Genomic DNA, 14,251 nt, shown 5'->3' on the forward strand with positions numbered 1-14,251 from the left:
TCCATTTTTATCCTTCATCTGACAGCCTGAGTGGGCGGGACTTCCACCTGTCAGTTATTTCCAAAGGTATTTTTATGCGGTGACAGTTGACCCCTGGACGCTTTCGATGGTTTCAAACGTGAGTGTAAAAATATTATTGCGGCAATAATCACTATGGACATTGCTGTATAATATTTAGAAAAGCACTAGCCTGACCTGGGGTCGTATTAGCCTTTTTTTTCTTTTTTTTTACATCCTTTCACATGAACAGCAGCAGTCGAGCTAGCTTTATCGACATTAGTGTCATCTCGGCAGATTAGAAGGGAGGTGCGCTAACCTTTGCTGAGTGTACATTTGAATTAAAGAGATGTTTTTGCTTTCTGTGCTGGACTAAACGAAAACGGAAGTTATTGTAAGGCTTCCTCTTGTTGTGTTGCGCCTCTCTTGATAAACGAACAACATTTCCCAGAAGTCCTTGCCGCTGACCTGTCACCCAAAATGTCAGCCCTCTGAAAGCAAATGCGCCGGGGTTATTATGATTACAGTGCTCTTTCTTTTAAAGTTTCGTTTATATATATAATTAGTATATTTAATTGTATCGCGTGAACATTACATCATCATTATTTCTCCTCCCTGTCTTCTTCATGGCGTGAGGCTACAAGCGGAACCGAAACATGTCGTTTTCTATGGTGAAACGGTGCTGTGGGACGCCCCTGTTTAGACGTGTGCTGCAGTTTAAAATGTGCAGAAGGAAGAATCAAGACTCTAATGTGACCTACACAGTGTTTAGACACCGCTGGATGAAAGCACTGCCTGTGCTATGCAGCAGCTCCAGGAGGCTAAGCACCCAGTCCGACAAGGTAATAAACTGCTGGGACCTGGTACTGTCAGCGTGAACTAGATACAATAAACATTGATAACGATAATATTAATAATTATAACCAGGTACCCTGGTGTTACAGTCCGGAAAGGACTCTGAGAGTACAGCCAAGGAGCTGCACAGTCATAAAGTTGTTGCCTCCATTAGCCAGTAGCTCTCTGTTTGTCGCCCCCAGAGAACCATAAGCTGCAGTTACTGAACCAAGTGTGCAGCATGGCTTTAGGTGGAGTACTATAATACAGCTGTTCAGTGCACGCTTCTGCTGTTTTGCTTTTAAGGATGCTGTGGACCTGTCCAAATTCCCTGTGGACAGAATCAGGAACTTCTGCATCATCGCCCATATTGATCACGGGAAAAGCACCTTGGCTGACAGACTGCTGGAAATGACTGGTATGTTTGCTCTCCACACTCTACACTGTCAGCTTTTCACCTTTTCATTTTTTAGCAAATCCAAATTAATCATAATTTATTTTTATTTTTTTAAACGTCCAGGAGGTAGAAGTTAATGACACAAACTTGTAATATTGCTCCTGTCGAGAGTGCTCCACGAGTGAAACTCCACAGTGTCCTCTACTTAAGGGTAAAAGTAACAAAGAAACAAATGTGAGGCAAAGAGCAGGGTTGTGTGATGCAGTGTGACACGTGTTTCTGATGCTAAGAGGTGGTCTGAAATTTGAGAAATAAACGCATCCAAAAACAGGAGAAACTTGGAATTTAATGTGTGAGGACAAATCAGTTGTATTTGACTTTGGTTTCATTTCAGCATAACTAGATCAAGGATTGAGGGGAGCGTGACTTGATGGCTTTCTATAACTGTCAACGTGTTGTAGCTGTTTTCAGCTGCTGCCTAGTCTGGAGTTCACTGGGGATGAGCCCATACATCACTGCTACCCTTTTTCAGCCACACACTTCATTTGAGACTCACATGTACTCTGTGACTTAAGTTCATATTCTTCCCTGGGACATTATGTCAGTATATGAGCGATGTGGTATGAGCAATCTAAAGTACGACTCCTGGTCACCCTACTCCTGCTGCTGGAGGCCCGATAGCACCTCTCACACACGTCAGGGAACACCCGTCAGCAGTTCACATTTTTTGGTGTTGCATATGTTGAAACTAATTCATGTCATTTTCACTGATGGTGTCACTAACAAACAGGTGCGATAGCGAAGACAGAGAAGAACAAACAGGTGCTGGACAAGCTGCAGGTGGAGCGAGAGAGGGGGATAACCGTAAAGGCCCAGACAGCGTCTTTGTTTTACAACCACGAGGGGCAGCGGTACCTCCTGAACCTCATTGACACCCCGGTAAGGAGAGGTGTACGTTGGTATACTAAGTAGCAAATTCAATAGAACCGGGCTTTGTTGCGTTAACTAGCCCGACGAACCTAAAACCCCCCTCACAGCTGACAGGTGTCACAATGGCAGTTATCAGCTGTTGCATGCATCGTTTCACTCTCTTTTTCCACAAAATCAAAAGAGTTACACCCTTCTCCACTCAGAGACATTATCAGAGGAACAGGTGCAGCAGATCTATAATGAGCATTCAAATAAAACACTGTTGCTGCAAGTATGATGAGAGTAAAGCTGAGAAAAGTCATTAACCAATCACCACTTCACTTAGTGGAGGAAAAAAAGAATATTTAGTCTAATATATTTACTTTAGCGCTTCCTGACAGTCGATGTGACATTTGCCATCAGGTCAAAGTGAAATTTATCTTATTGATTGAAAAGGTATTCTTGGTGATAAATAGCTTACAGACTGATCAATGTTCAAGTCTGAGCTCATTCGTTGCAAATTTATCTGTGTAAAAGAGCCTCTGCAGCATTGGGACCAAGAATAAAAACAGTTATAGATTTTCTGCATCACCAACTGAATACATGCAAATTCGCATAACAATGTGATCACACAGTTTGCGCTGCTGTAATTTTAGAGCATGGCTTCCTCCATCTTTGTTAGCTCAAAAGTTTGCATGTATGAAATATATTCTTTCTGCAGAGGATATGTTGAACTCTTTAAGAGCACTTCCACATAGTTACAGACATACTGTTGAAACTGCACTTATTAAAATCAAAATGAGCTGTATGTGGCCCAAAGATGAGTTTGTGATCCCCGGGCTAACATGCCATTTTCCCGTAAAGTTGTTTTTGCTCAAGCTGTGCATGTGAATCTTCTCCTCAGGGTCACGTCGACTTCAGCTACGAAGTGTCTCGCTCGATTTCTGCTTGCCAGGGTGTCCTGTTGATCGTTGATGCCAATCAGGTACTAAAATATGCTTTCTTTGTCATGTGCTTGCTGCATAAGTGTGACGATTTTAATTTTTTGCTGTCGTGTGAAGGGCATTCAGGCACAAACTGTTGCTAACTTCTACCTGGCATTTGAAGCTCAGCTGACAATCATTCCCGTCATCAATAAGGTACGATCTGACCTTCCACTGTTTGGGTTTGTTACACGCTATCGTTATAGTCGAACACATGTTTGATTCTGGTGCGTCTCCTTCAGATTGATTTGAAAAATGCTGATCCAGAGCGGGTGGAGTCACAGATTGAAAAGGTGTTTGATATTCCACGCGAAGAATGCATCAGGGTGAGCACTTGCTGCAAAAGCTGCTCTTCACTTTGCTTTGAGTCACTTTTCTGAGAAATGTCTCCGTGTGTTCTTCAGATTTCAGCTAAACTTGGAACAAATGTTGACAAGGTGCTCCAAGCTGTTGTAAACAGGATTCCACCGTAAGAAGGCTCTGCTGGTTTTACTCCTTGTCTGAAAAATATTTGATATAAAACAAAAACACAAACGTAAAATGTTACTACTTTTTCACAGGCCCATAGCGAGCACTGAAGACCCATTTAAAGCCTTAGTGTTTGACTCCAATTTTGACCACTACAGAGGAGTCGTGGCCAACATTGCCGTGTTTGGAGGTCGGGTCAAAAAAGGGGACAAGATCGTGTCGGCACATCTCGGAAAAGCCTACGAGGTCAACGAGCTAGGCCTTCTCCGGCCAGATGAGCACCCAACGCAGAAGCTGTACGCTCTGTTAATCCTCCACTCATTTTTCCCATTTCTTTTCATTTCCACTAAAACTGACTTTAGGATTCATCTCATGATCTCTGCTACAGTCAGTGATCGTAACGTTTTACATAAATAAAAACTAAACTACTTTCAGCAAATTTATATGAAAAAGAGTTTCCACTGCAAGGGATGAAAACTTACCTGATTACCTGATTTAAGTTTGGCTGCTGTCCCCTTAAAGGTGGTCTTTTATCACGTAGCTCACGATTGTTTTAAGAGTTCCTGATTGATCCTGTTCTGACCGCTTTCACTTGATCAGTTGACGTGTGCTGAATCAACTCCTACACTGTGAGAAAACAGTGACCCGTCATCCTCAGGTTCAGAACGACGAAGCTCTAAGGAGCCCAATCTAGTGCTGGAGGTGAGGAAAGATGGTGAGGAAGGAAGTGAAGACGTTATACTTGAGAGCGTGAGCTTTAAAGAACATTTTAGGTTGATTCCTGACTCGATGTGCCGCCTTCAGTATTTTTCACGTGCACACTTTTGAAAGTGATAATTGTCAGCAGGAAGATGGAGTCAGTTTGACACTGACGTTGATGTTTACCCTCTCTGTGAGTTTGCAGCCCATGGGGAAACAGCAGATGTGCATATGGACATGGTCAGAACAGAACCTCCAAAGAACAATCAAAATATAGCAGGAGCCCTGGAATGTTTATGCCATAGAATGTATATAAAAGATGGACCTACTCATTAATTGGTTAGTAAAACCTACAGCCGAGCATTTCCACTGTTGCCATCTTGATGTTTTGAGCAATGGGCAGGTCTGACAGAAACTGAGGGACACTGCACAGCAGTATGGCAACGACATGTCAACAGCATGGTAAAGCACACTCTGCTTTATGCTCCTACTGGACATTAATGACAATTTTGTTGTATTCAGTATGACTTGGCAGTAACATTTGATACTTTAAACCAGCGGGCCCCAACCTTTTTTGCGCCACAGACCGGTTTAATGTCAGAGAATATTTTCATGGACCGGCCTTTAAGGTGTCGCGGATAAATACAACAAAATAAAATGACCCGACTAAGACAAAACCTGTGGTATTTTGTAAACATAATAATAAATGTGAATCCACTGTGTAATTGTGTAACTTTATTAGCATCGTCCTCCTGAAATGCGCCAACAACACTGAAAGTTATGGTAACGCGTAAATATTTCTTTCAAAATAAGACACACAACTACAACACGGGAAGAGACCCAGGGAAACAGAGTTAACGATAAAAATCCCGAAAACCATAAATTTCACACCTGAGCCTCAACTCTCGTGGCCCGGTACCAAATGACTCACGGACCAGTACCGGTCCATGGCCCAGGGGTTGGGGACCGCTGCTCTAAACCCATCATGAATGTGTTTACTGAAAGTCTTGGAGCTTGGAAGTAGACTTCTTTTTAAAACCACAAAATTCACCACACTACACAAAACTCACTTGTTGGCTTTACTGTTATGACATATAGGCCGTGTCCATCTTTTATCTACAGGTTATGCTCACAGCACTTTACAATGAGATGACCTTATGTGGGATATCAACCAAATTTAAAAGGTTAAACTGGGTAAATTATTATTTATTATTTTATGGTGGGAGTCGGCAAACATTTTGATCACACCTTATCATTATTTTTTGTATGCTTTCTCTGATTTCTCAGAGTCTACCTTTGACAATAATTACTGTTATTTTATTTTATCAGTTACTTGAACTGTTGAATATACAGACCAACATTTCCAAAATAACCACAGGTTAAAAAATCAGTTTCATTTACAGGTGTGCAGAGGTTTTTGCAAAATAAAGACTGAAGGTTATAAATTAGTGTTGCTTTCTGAGGTTGGTTTTTTTGTAGATTTGCAGGTCAGGTGGGTTACATCATAGCAGGGATGAAGGATGTGAAAGAGGCCCAGATCGGTGACACACTCTACCTGCAGGAACAGCCAGTCGAAGCTCTCCCAGGATTCAAACCTGCCAAAGCCATGGTCTTTGCTGGTAAGAAGTGTCCTTTCTGTTTCAATGAGAAAAATAAAAAAGATTAAGAACTTGAGCTAATGTAACCATTTCTACATAAACACTGTGAGATGGTAATAATGTGAAGCTTAGTCCTGAGTACTTCGAAAGAACTGGATAAAGATGAAAGTCCTTTGTGTTTCCACTGTGATGCAGAAGTCTTGTTTCCTGCTGATGTACACTCTCTATTTTTCCCGTCCCTCAGGCATGTATCCAATGGACCAGTCAGAATACACTGGCCTCCGCAGCGCCATTGAAAGACTGACCCTGAATGACTCAAGTGTCGCAGTGCAAAGAGACAGCAGTCTGGCCCTGGGGGCAGGATGGAGGTTGGCATGAATGTTTTTTGAATTAGACTAAAAATGATACCCAGCCAAGGATTGGGCTGTTGGGTGTCATGTAGGGGTGAATGGAAACAAAGTGTTTGGGTAATTAAGACACTGAGGTGTGGACACACAAATGTTTAGTTCCCACTTATGAGATTTTAAGGAGGTTACTGTAAAAGTATTGAAAAAATTCAAATTTCCCATTTATGTTAGTGTTCAGGCACTTGGTACAGGGTGAAAGCACCTTTGGCAGCAGGCACCACTGACAGCGTCACGGCTTTTTTGGAATGACCCCTACAAGCTTGGCACACTACAGTTTTGGAAATATCTTCTATTTTTCTTGGCAGAGTCATTTAAGCTTAACGAGATTGGTTAGTTAGGTCAGTGCACAGCCTTTGGTCTCTTGAGAGGTTCTCTATCAACTTTAAGTCCAGACTCTGGACTCTAGCTGGGCCACACCAGGACTGTTTTTCATGTTTTCTTGGCAGTCTGTGTTGGGTCATCATCTTCTTGAAATGTAAACCTTTGCCCCAGCCTGAGATCCTCCTGAGCACACAAGGTGACAATCAGAGGCTGGTCTCCTCAACACATGCCACCGAGATGTGTGAGAGTGTGGCAGAGTAATCAATTTTAAACCAGAAGACTTTGATAAAGTTAAACTTTTCTCAGGGCGAACGACTGAAGTGTCTGCCAGTTACAGTGAAAGATACTGTTACTGATTCACTTACGATAGGGTGGTAAATGCATTATAGGGTTACCTTGGTAACCAGAGACTGGAATGTCTGCTAGTAGCAACTGACCATCAGCAACAACCAAGATTTGTCTCAGATTACTTAGACTAGCCGGGAAGCCAGATATTCGAGGACTGTTGGTGTGTCAAGATTTTTCTTTGAGAAGGTCAGAGGCTGCCACACTCTTTGGGCAGCTTCATCTCATTTTTGTTTATCTTCCTCTGATCTGAGTCTTGACAGAGTTCTGTCTGTCAGTCTGCCACGCACTATCAACTCAAAGATACCACACTCCTCCATAGTTAGATATGGAGGACAAACACAGACTGTGTTTGTGTACTTAGTCAAAAAGTTGTCTCTAGAATTCTGTGCACTGTTTTCCCTCAGTGGTCTCTATCTTGCCTACATGAGGAGAAAAAGAGGGACACAGGATACATCAATGAAACAGACTGTGATGCTAATAGCTTGACAGCTTACTTTTTTTTTCTGGATTGGCGTTATTTAGTTGTGTTTTTTGGTGTTTTTGTGTATTAAATGATCATCTGTAATGCACAAGAATCTGGAATTACGTGTGCTCAGCAACACAACATGTTCAGTTCAGTTTAATTCAATCTTATTTATATAACATCAAATCACAGTCAAAGTCAAAAGTAAGGTAAAGACCCTAAAATAATGCAGAGAATTCCCAACACGAGAAGACCCCCTATGAGCAAGCACTTGGCGACAGTGGGAAGGAAAAACTCCCTTTTAACAGGAAGAAACCTCCAGCAGAACCAGGCTTAGGGAGGGGCGGGGCCATCTGCCGTGGCAGAATGTGGCAGTTAGCATGACCGTCCCAAACAGTAAAATCCTCATTTCCCATTAATGCCCAGCTTTCTGGTTGACCAAGTTTTTAAATGAAGTCTGAAAAAAAAAAATCGCAAAAGTTTACAAAAGCTGTTTTCTGCTTTGTCACTTTGGACTTTTGTGTGTTTATTGATGAGAAAATTAATGAGCTGAATCCAGTTTAATATTCTGTCATGATTTTGTTCACAAACTTTAACAACAAATGATTAATCGGGGAAACATAACTTTCCTTAGGACATACTGGGTGTTGCCAGATTACTCAGCCAAGTACGAGTCTGTTTATTATCTCAGGTCACATTATCAGTCCAGATGATGTACATTCGATTCTGTTCATGGGCGTGATTTAGACAATCTAAATGTACAACACTGTGCTGGGATAGCAATGAGTCTTACTTACTGTTGAACTGTTTCCAAACGGCCTCTTTCTAATTAAAAGCCTGAATATCAATTATGAAGCTCGAGTGCACCTGTGGACCTTCCTGTCCCCCTGCAGACTTGGCTTCCTGGGTCTCCTCCACATGGAGGTGTTCAATCAGAGGCTGGAGCAGGAATACAATGCTTCTGTTATCGTGACTGCGCCCACCGTGCCCTACAAGGCTGTGCTCTCCTCAGCCAAACTCATCAAGGTAAGAGCCATTCCACGCTCGTATATCTTCTAGCCTTGCTGCAGAGCTTGGCTCACGCTGATTTCATCAAAAAGCAAGTTTCAGCTGACTTGGAAATTGATTATGGATGAAGGCTGTCTGGTGTCACTGGCTTGCTTCCTGTAAAATGATATAGTGTAGGAGCTACCTGATGGGAAATGGTGCAGAATGTTCTAACGCTAATGGGAAAACACAAAGCATGCTGAAGTCCCTCTGTTACTTATCGTGCACTCAGCTCTATAAATAGTTGGACCATTAAACGTTTTATTATTATTTTTGTAATATCGCCTCTCCGCATCATTTTAAATCAAACATTCACAGTGTGATTAAAGTTTAGACTTTCAGCTTTTTATTTAAGGGGTTTAGCAAAGATATTTTATTAACATTTTAGGATTCACAGCCATATTCATGCATAGTCTCTGATTTCCAGAGCCCCAAAAGTAACTGGAAAAACTAACAGAATTTTAAATATAATGATTTTTTTTCTCAGATGAAAATCCTTTCCCGCCTTGAGATCCTGTGTTAGACCTTTAATGCAGCAACCTTCAGTTGCTGCTTGCTTGTCTCTCTGCATTCATTTTAGTCTTCACTAACTAAAGAGCAGCTCTACTGGGTTAAAATCAGGTGACTGACTTGGCCATTGAAGAATATCCCATTTCTTTGCTATATGTTGTTATTCATTTGCTCTGTGAAGGGCTGGACAATTGGTTTTTGCAGCATTTAGCTGAACCTGAGCAGAGAGTACAGCCATGTACACTTCACAATTCATCCTGATACTTCATATCAGGTCACATCATCAGTAAACACTAGTGACATGGATCCACTGGCAGTCATATATGCCTCTGCTGATTGTTTCAGATCATGAGGTATTCTTTCCTTTTCTATACAAAGTGCTACAATTTAGTCTTGGTTTTATATCTCCACACTTATTTTTGTTTGTTTTGCTCTTGTAGATGTTTTCTGCCAAAGTCTAATCTGGCCTTCTTGTTTTTGAATGAAACCAGACGTTTAAACCTTGTTGTAAATCCTCTGTATGTCCATTCATGAAGGCGTCACCTGATAATGTTATGTCTATCTGCTTCAGTGTTCTTGAATTTGTTAGATGCTGTTAAGTTGTTTCTTACGAAGAAAATAATTCTGTGATCATTGGCTTGAGTTGTCTTCTGTGGTCTTTCAAGGCGTTTGATGTTGTTTAGCTGCCCAGTGCACTCATTCACTTTAAGAATGTGTCAGATCGTTGGTTCAAAGACAAAACAACGTGTAATGCTGGGAAACGTTCTTATCCCACTGTCAGTAAATATTGTAATGATTTTCTATTATTTTGTGACAAATTATTAAAAAATCTCAGAAAATAGAAATAAATATGTTTTACAATGTTCAAACCTTCTTCTGCTTACAGGAACATGGCAGTGAGGAGATAACCATTGTGAATCCTGCTCAGTTCCCCGACAGGTCGGTCGTGTCAGAGTATTTGGAGCCCATGGTCCTGGGGACCATTCTCGCTCCAGACGTTTACATTGGAAAGATTATGACTCTGTGTTTGGTAAGAAGGAAATGGGAAAAATGCAGATGGAATATAGAAGAAAACCTCCGTCTGCAGTTTAACCTGTACAAGTTATTTTACTTTTCTATTTTAACATTATCGCTCTACTTTGTAAACATCTTATCTAAATTGTGGGAGAACAAATTCTTTTAACTCTTTAAAAACTGGTCTGATGACAAAGAGGACCAATAATACTGTAACCTGGAGAACGAATTTCCATCTGTGTTTATGAAGAACGTATTTTCCGATGAGACTGACATTTTCAGGTGTTTTTGTCTCCATGCAGCCTTCCTCTGTTTCAGAAATAACCAATAAAGTTATAGCTGGTGTATCAATAACATGTCAGACTAACGGTTTGTGTTCTTATAGAATCGCAGGGCGGTCCAGAAGAACATGGTGTACATAGATGACCAGCGTGTCATGATGAAATATCTCTTCCCTTTAAATGAAATCGTGGTGGATTTCTATGACCTCCTCAAATCACTCTCATCTGGATACGCCAGGTAAAGCCATCAAAGTGTTATGTAAATACACTGTGTAAAGGATTTTTATAGATTTTGTAGGTTTCATCTGCAGTATTTAGGTATTAAGATTTATAGAAGGTATAATTTTTAGGAAAGTGTAGATTATGGAAAGTATCCAATGTTACAAGTTTAAAAATAGGTTTCACACATTAAGTTATTAGTTCATTTTAATTTTGGTGTAAAATCTTTTTCCATGCACTCTAATGGTGTAGCCTCTCCTGTGCACCTTATGTATTTTTATGTTGCGCAGCTTTGATTATGAGAATGCAGGTTACCAGGCTGCTGATTTGATAAAGATGGATATTCTGCTGAATGGACGCCCAGTAGAAGAGCTGACCACAGTTGTACACAGGTACATTTCAGATAATGCTCTGAGGTAAAAAATTGAGACTTTTGTGTTAATTTTCACTGAATGATTTACTTTGTTTGGCCAGGACATGTGACTCTGATGTTACTTAAGAGCACCTTGTTATGAATTTTTTTGGTCATATTCTTACCTTCATTGTTATTGTTACTGGCAAGGTTACAGTATATAGTCCTTCATTGCTATAGTAATTACTCTTTGCCTGTGAAGCATGAAATGTATTCAGCACTATGGTTAACATTTAAGAAAAAAAGGCCTTTTGGCAGCTGCTGTTAACATGACTTTACACACTGGACAAGGACAAAGGAGTAACTTTACAGAAGAAAAGTGATGACGCTCAGCAAGATCTGTGTGTAATGTACTCACTAGCAAAGCTGGTACAGGAGCCAGCACAGACGTAGGTAATTGAAGGGCGCTACGCTTCGCCAATGATGGCTACTCTCAGACGATTTATACAGTAAGCCTTGGAGTTGAGCCGACTCGAGCGAAGCTTCGGTCTGTTCCTTAAGGCCAACGCACCAATCACAGAGCAGAATGTCTTTTATTGGAGGCGTGTTCACTACGCCTTTTCAAGTAGAGAAGTCATTAACATACCTTACAGTTTGAAAACAGATGTATAGAAAATGTATGATCCAGTTTCTCCCAAAGAGATGGGTGATGAAGTTCATGCTTCATTTGAGAGGATGGTGCTAGCTGACCCATTACAGCTAGTTCCTTTTATCCAATCGCGAGAAAACTGAAAGCTTTTTCATTTTTACACGGGCTTAACATATCTTACAAATAAACAAGTAAATATATATTATCAATAACTATTACTATCTAAGGAGCTTCTGAACTTCTTGAAGTTTCTTGAAGACGTTTCACCTCTCATCCGAGAACCTTCTTCAGTTCTAAGGGTAATTGGTGGAGAGTCCCAGATTTTTAAACCCTACTGGGAGTGTCCTTAAGAGGGTCGTTGATCCATTGATCATCTGCCTAATCACCTGAGCCAGGGTGTGAAAACTGATGTGGATCACTATACGGGTGAACCCATTGTGAGACCTTGCCCCACCCTATCATGTGACTTATGCGAGTGGGCGTTAAGGCGTCTAGGAAGGGATCTCAAAAGGGTTTGGGTGGGAAGGTGTCACAGTGGGTTCACCTGAAACTTTGGCTGATAGATGAAATGTCTTCAAGAAACTCCAGTCGCCTTTCTTTTAAAGCTGCTTAGATTACCATGACCTGGATGACTGAGAACCTTCAAAGACATTATATTTTTATATAATACTAATATAAAGCATAATTTTAAAACTTTGGACAGAGCTACACAAGCTATATGGAGTATGTTGTGCACAAGTTTGCACAACATACTTATTCTAAATAAGATAATTGCGTGAGAAAATAAATCAGACAAATGTTATGACTTTTAACTGTTTCCTTTCAATCGCTCAGCTGATGTCTGTCTCTGTAATGTGAGCTAAAGCTAAAGGACTGTTGGTGTTGCGTAGTTTGTACACCAGAGGGCACTCTGCAACTTCCCTGTGGGCAACATGTTTCTAAAGCCATAAAAACAACCAAACTTGCGTTGTCATATTATCTTATTAGGGACTCATAAATACCTACACATATCAAATGTTCAGGAAATCAGTTCGTTTTGTGACAGAAAAAAATATCAGCTTCATATACTGGATTTTTAAATCACCAAATATATTGGTGTGGATAGTGTTTGGTGAAACTTCAAGTGTCAAACTGACTTTGGTGAAAATCCGGCTTTGCATTCTTCAGTGTTTAGGAGACAGTACCACCAATAATGCTGCTTTTTTTCAGTCTGTTGTTAAGCTAGTACTCTAGATTAAGGACAAATGTTTAAATTTCAAAGTACCGTGAGTCCTGTGGCTTCAACCACGGTTTGATTTTGTGCTGACCTCCCAAACAGAACGCTTATTGATTAATTGTAAATGACACACGGGCATGTCAGTATTCAATACTGTATTTTAAGGTGACGTGGTGAGGGTAGTGGACTTTCTGCTCCACTCTCATTTGCTTTTTCATCAGCTTTACCTGTCAGGGTGAAGCTGATATATGGGCACCCGTCAGTACTTTAACAGTTTTATGATTTGTTCTGATAAGTGTGTTTTCATTACAGGGAGCGTGCGTACAGTACAGGGAAAGCCATGTGTGAGCGACTAAAGGACTCCATCCCAAGGCAGATGTTTGAGATTGCCATACAGGCAGCTATTGGAAGTAAGGTCATTGCAAGAGAAACGTAAGTACAAGAGCTAAGATTTTGTTAAAATGATGTGTAGAAATCAGATGTGAAGTACTGTATTTAATATGTGGTATGACCACACGTGTCTCTTCCAGAATAAAGGCGTATAGAAAAAATGTTCTCGCAAAATGTGTAAGTAAAGTTTGTTTTTCTTTCTTCTTAGAAAAGTCCAAATATACCACTGATGCTTTGAAATCACTTTTTTTGGTCTCGATAGTATGGAGGTGACATTACACGGAAAATGAAGCTACTGAAGAAACAGGCAGAAGGTAAAAAGAAGATGAGGCGTATCGGCAATGTGGAAGTTCCCAAAGATGCTTTTATTAGTGTTCTGAAGAGGAAAGAAAAATAGACTGTGAGACTATAAAACAACATGGAGCAGGTTTTTGTTATTGAAAGGCTCTGTTACGTTTTCTTTGAATAAAGTGCTGCAAACTGGAGTGAAAATCCTTATTTGTACATGTGTCACAAGTTATTGGCTCTTTTCTCTCAGACAACACCAGCATTACAAACCATTCTTTCATCATTACACCTTCATGTTCATGACCATTATAGTTATAACTTATAGTTATACTTGTAACATTTACATAAATGCAGTCTGAAACCAATCAGGAGAATGACTAGATGTTTGAAATGCAAAACCCCCACACTGGTTCAACAGGAAGTAAAACAAGAGAAGCTCACATAGTACAGTTCTGTACAACATCTACCTGCTATATTGTTCAGTATGCGCCCTGATCAAATTATAGAATTATATAGAAATATAACTGGGAGCCGCAATGAGGAGGCCAAGCAGTTCAGCAGGGCACGGTCGCCATGACAACTCGATTCAAGTATGTCAAAGGGACTTTCGGGAAAAATACACTTTTGCTTTCTGTTACACCTGAAAATGACGCATTATTTTTGGTGTCATCACGTACAGCAGTTGCTAATATTTTTTTGTTTTATTTTTTCCCAAGTATCACACAGTATCTAGGGAGGCACTAATACTGTCAGTCGTTTTAAAGAAAAAAACATATAGATGCCATTTCCATCCTTCATTATCTTAATGTGGAACTTCTCAGACTAGAAACTATCAGACTGCTTTCGCTGGCTGTTTGGCTT

The 14,251-nt window shown here is 40.5% G+C and overlaps 1 protein-coding gene across 1 annotated transcript; it reads left to right on the forward strand.

The window, feature by feature from the left end:
• The first annotated feature begins 479 nt into the window (after positions 1–479).
• Positions 480–13,580, forward strand: guf1 (GTP binding elongation factor GUF1). The gene is made up of 17 exons (XM_085368350.1): positions 480–839; positions 1,138–1,249; positions 2,019–2,167; positions 3,042–3,122; positions 3,199–3,276; positions 3,363–3,446; positions 3,525–3,589; positions 3,681–3,884; positions 5,767–5,906; positions 6,130–6,253; positions 8,318–8,450; positions 9,868–10,011; positions 10,381–10,514; positions 10,786–10,887; positions 13,025–13,144; positions 13,243–13,279; positions 13,365–13,580. Exons 1-17 carry the CDS (start codon positions 654–656, stop codon positions 13,497–13,499), a joined length of 2,028 nt encoding a protein of 675 aa, XP_085224476.1. The 5' UTR covers positions 480–653; the 3' UTR covers positions 13,500–13,580.
• Positions 13,581–14,251: the final 671 nt, after the last annotated feature.

This window comes from Diplotaxodon limnothrissa, linkage group LG2 (genome assembly GCF_057381915.1).
Source record: "Diplotaxodon limnothrissa isolate DT_005_m linkage group LG2, D_limnothrissa_male_GT1.1, whole genome shotgun sequence".
NCBI classification, from domain to species: domain Eukaryota; kingdom Metazoa; phylum Chordata; class Actinopteri; order Cichliformes; family Cichlidae; genus Diplotaxodon; species Diplotaxodon limnothrissa.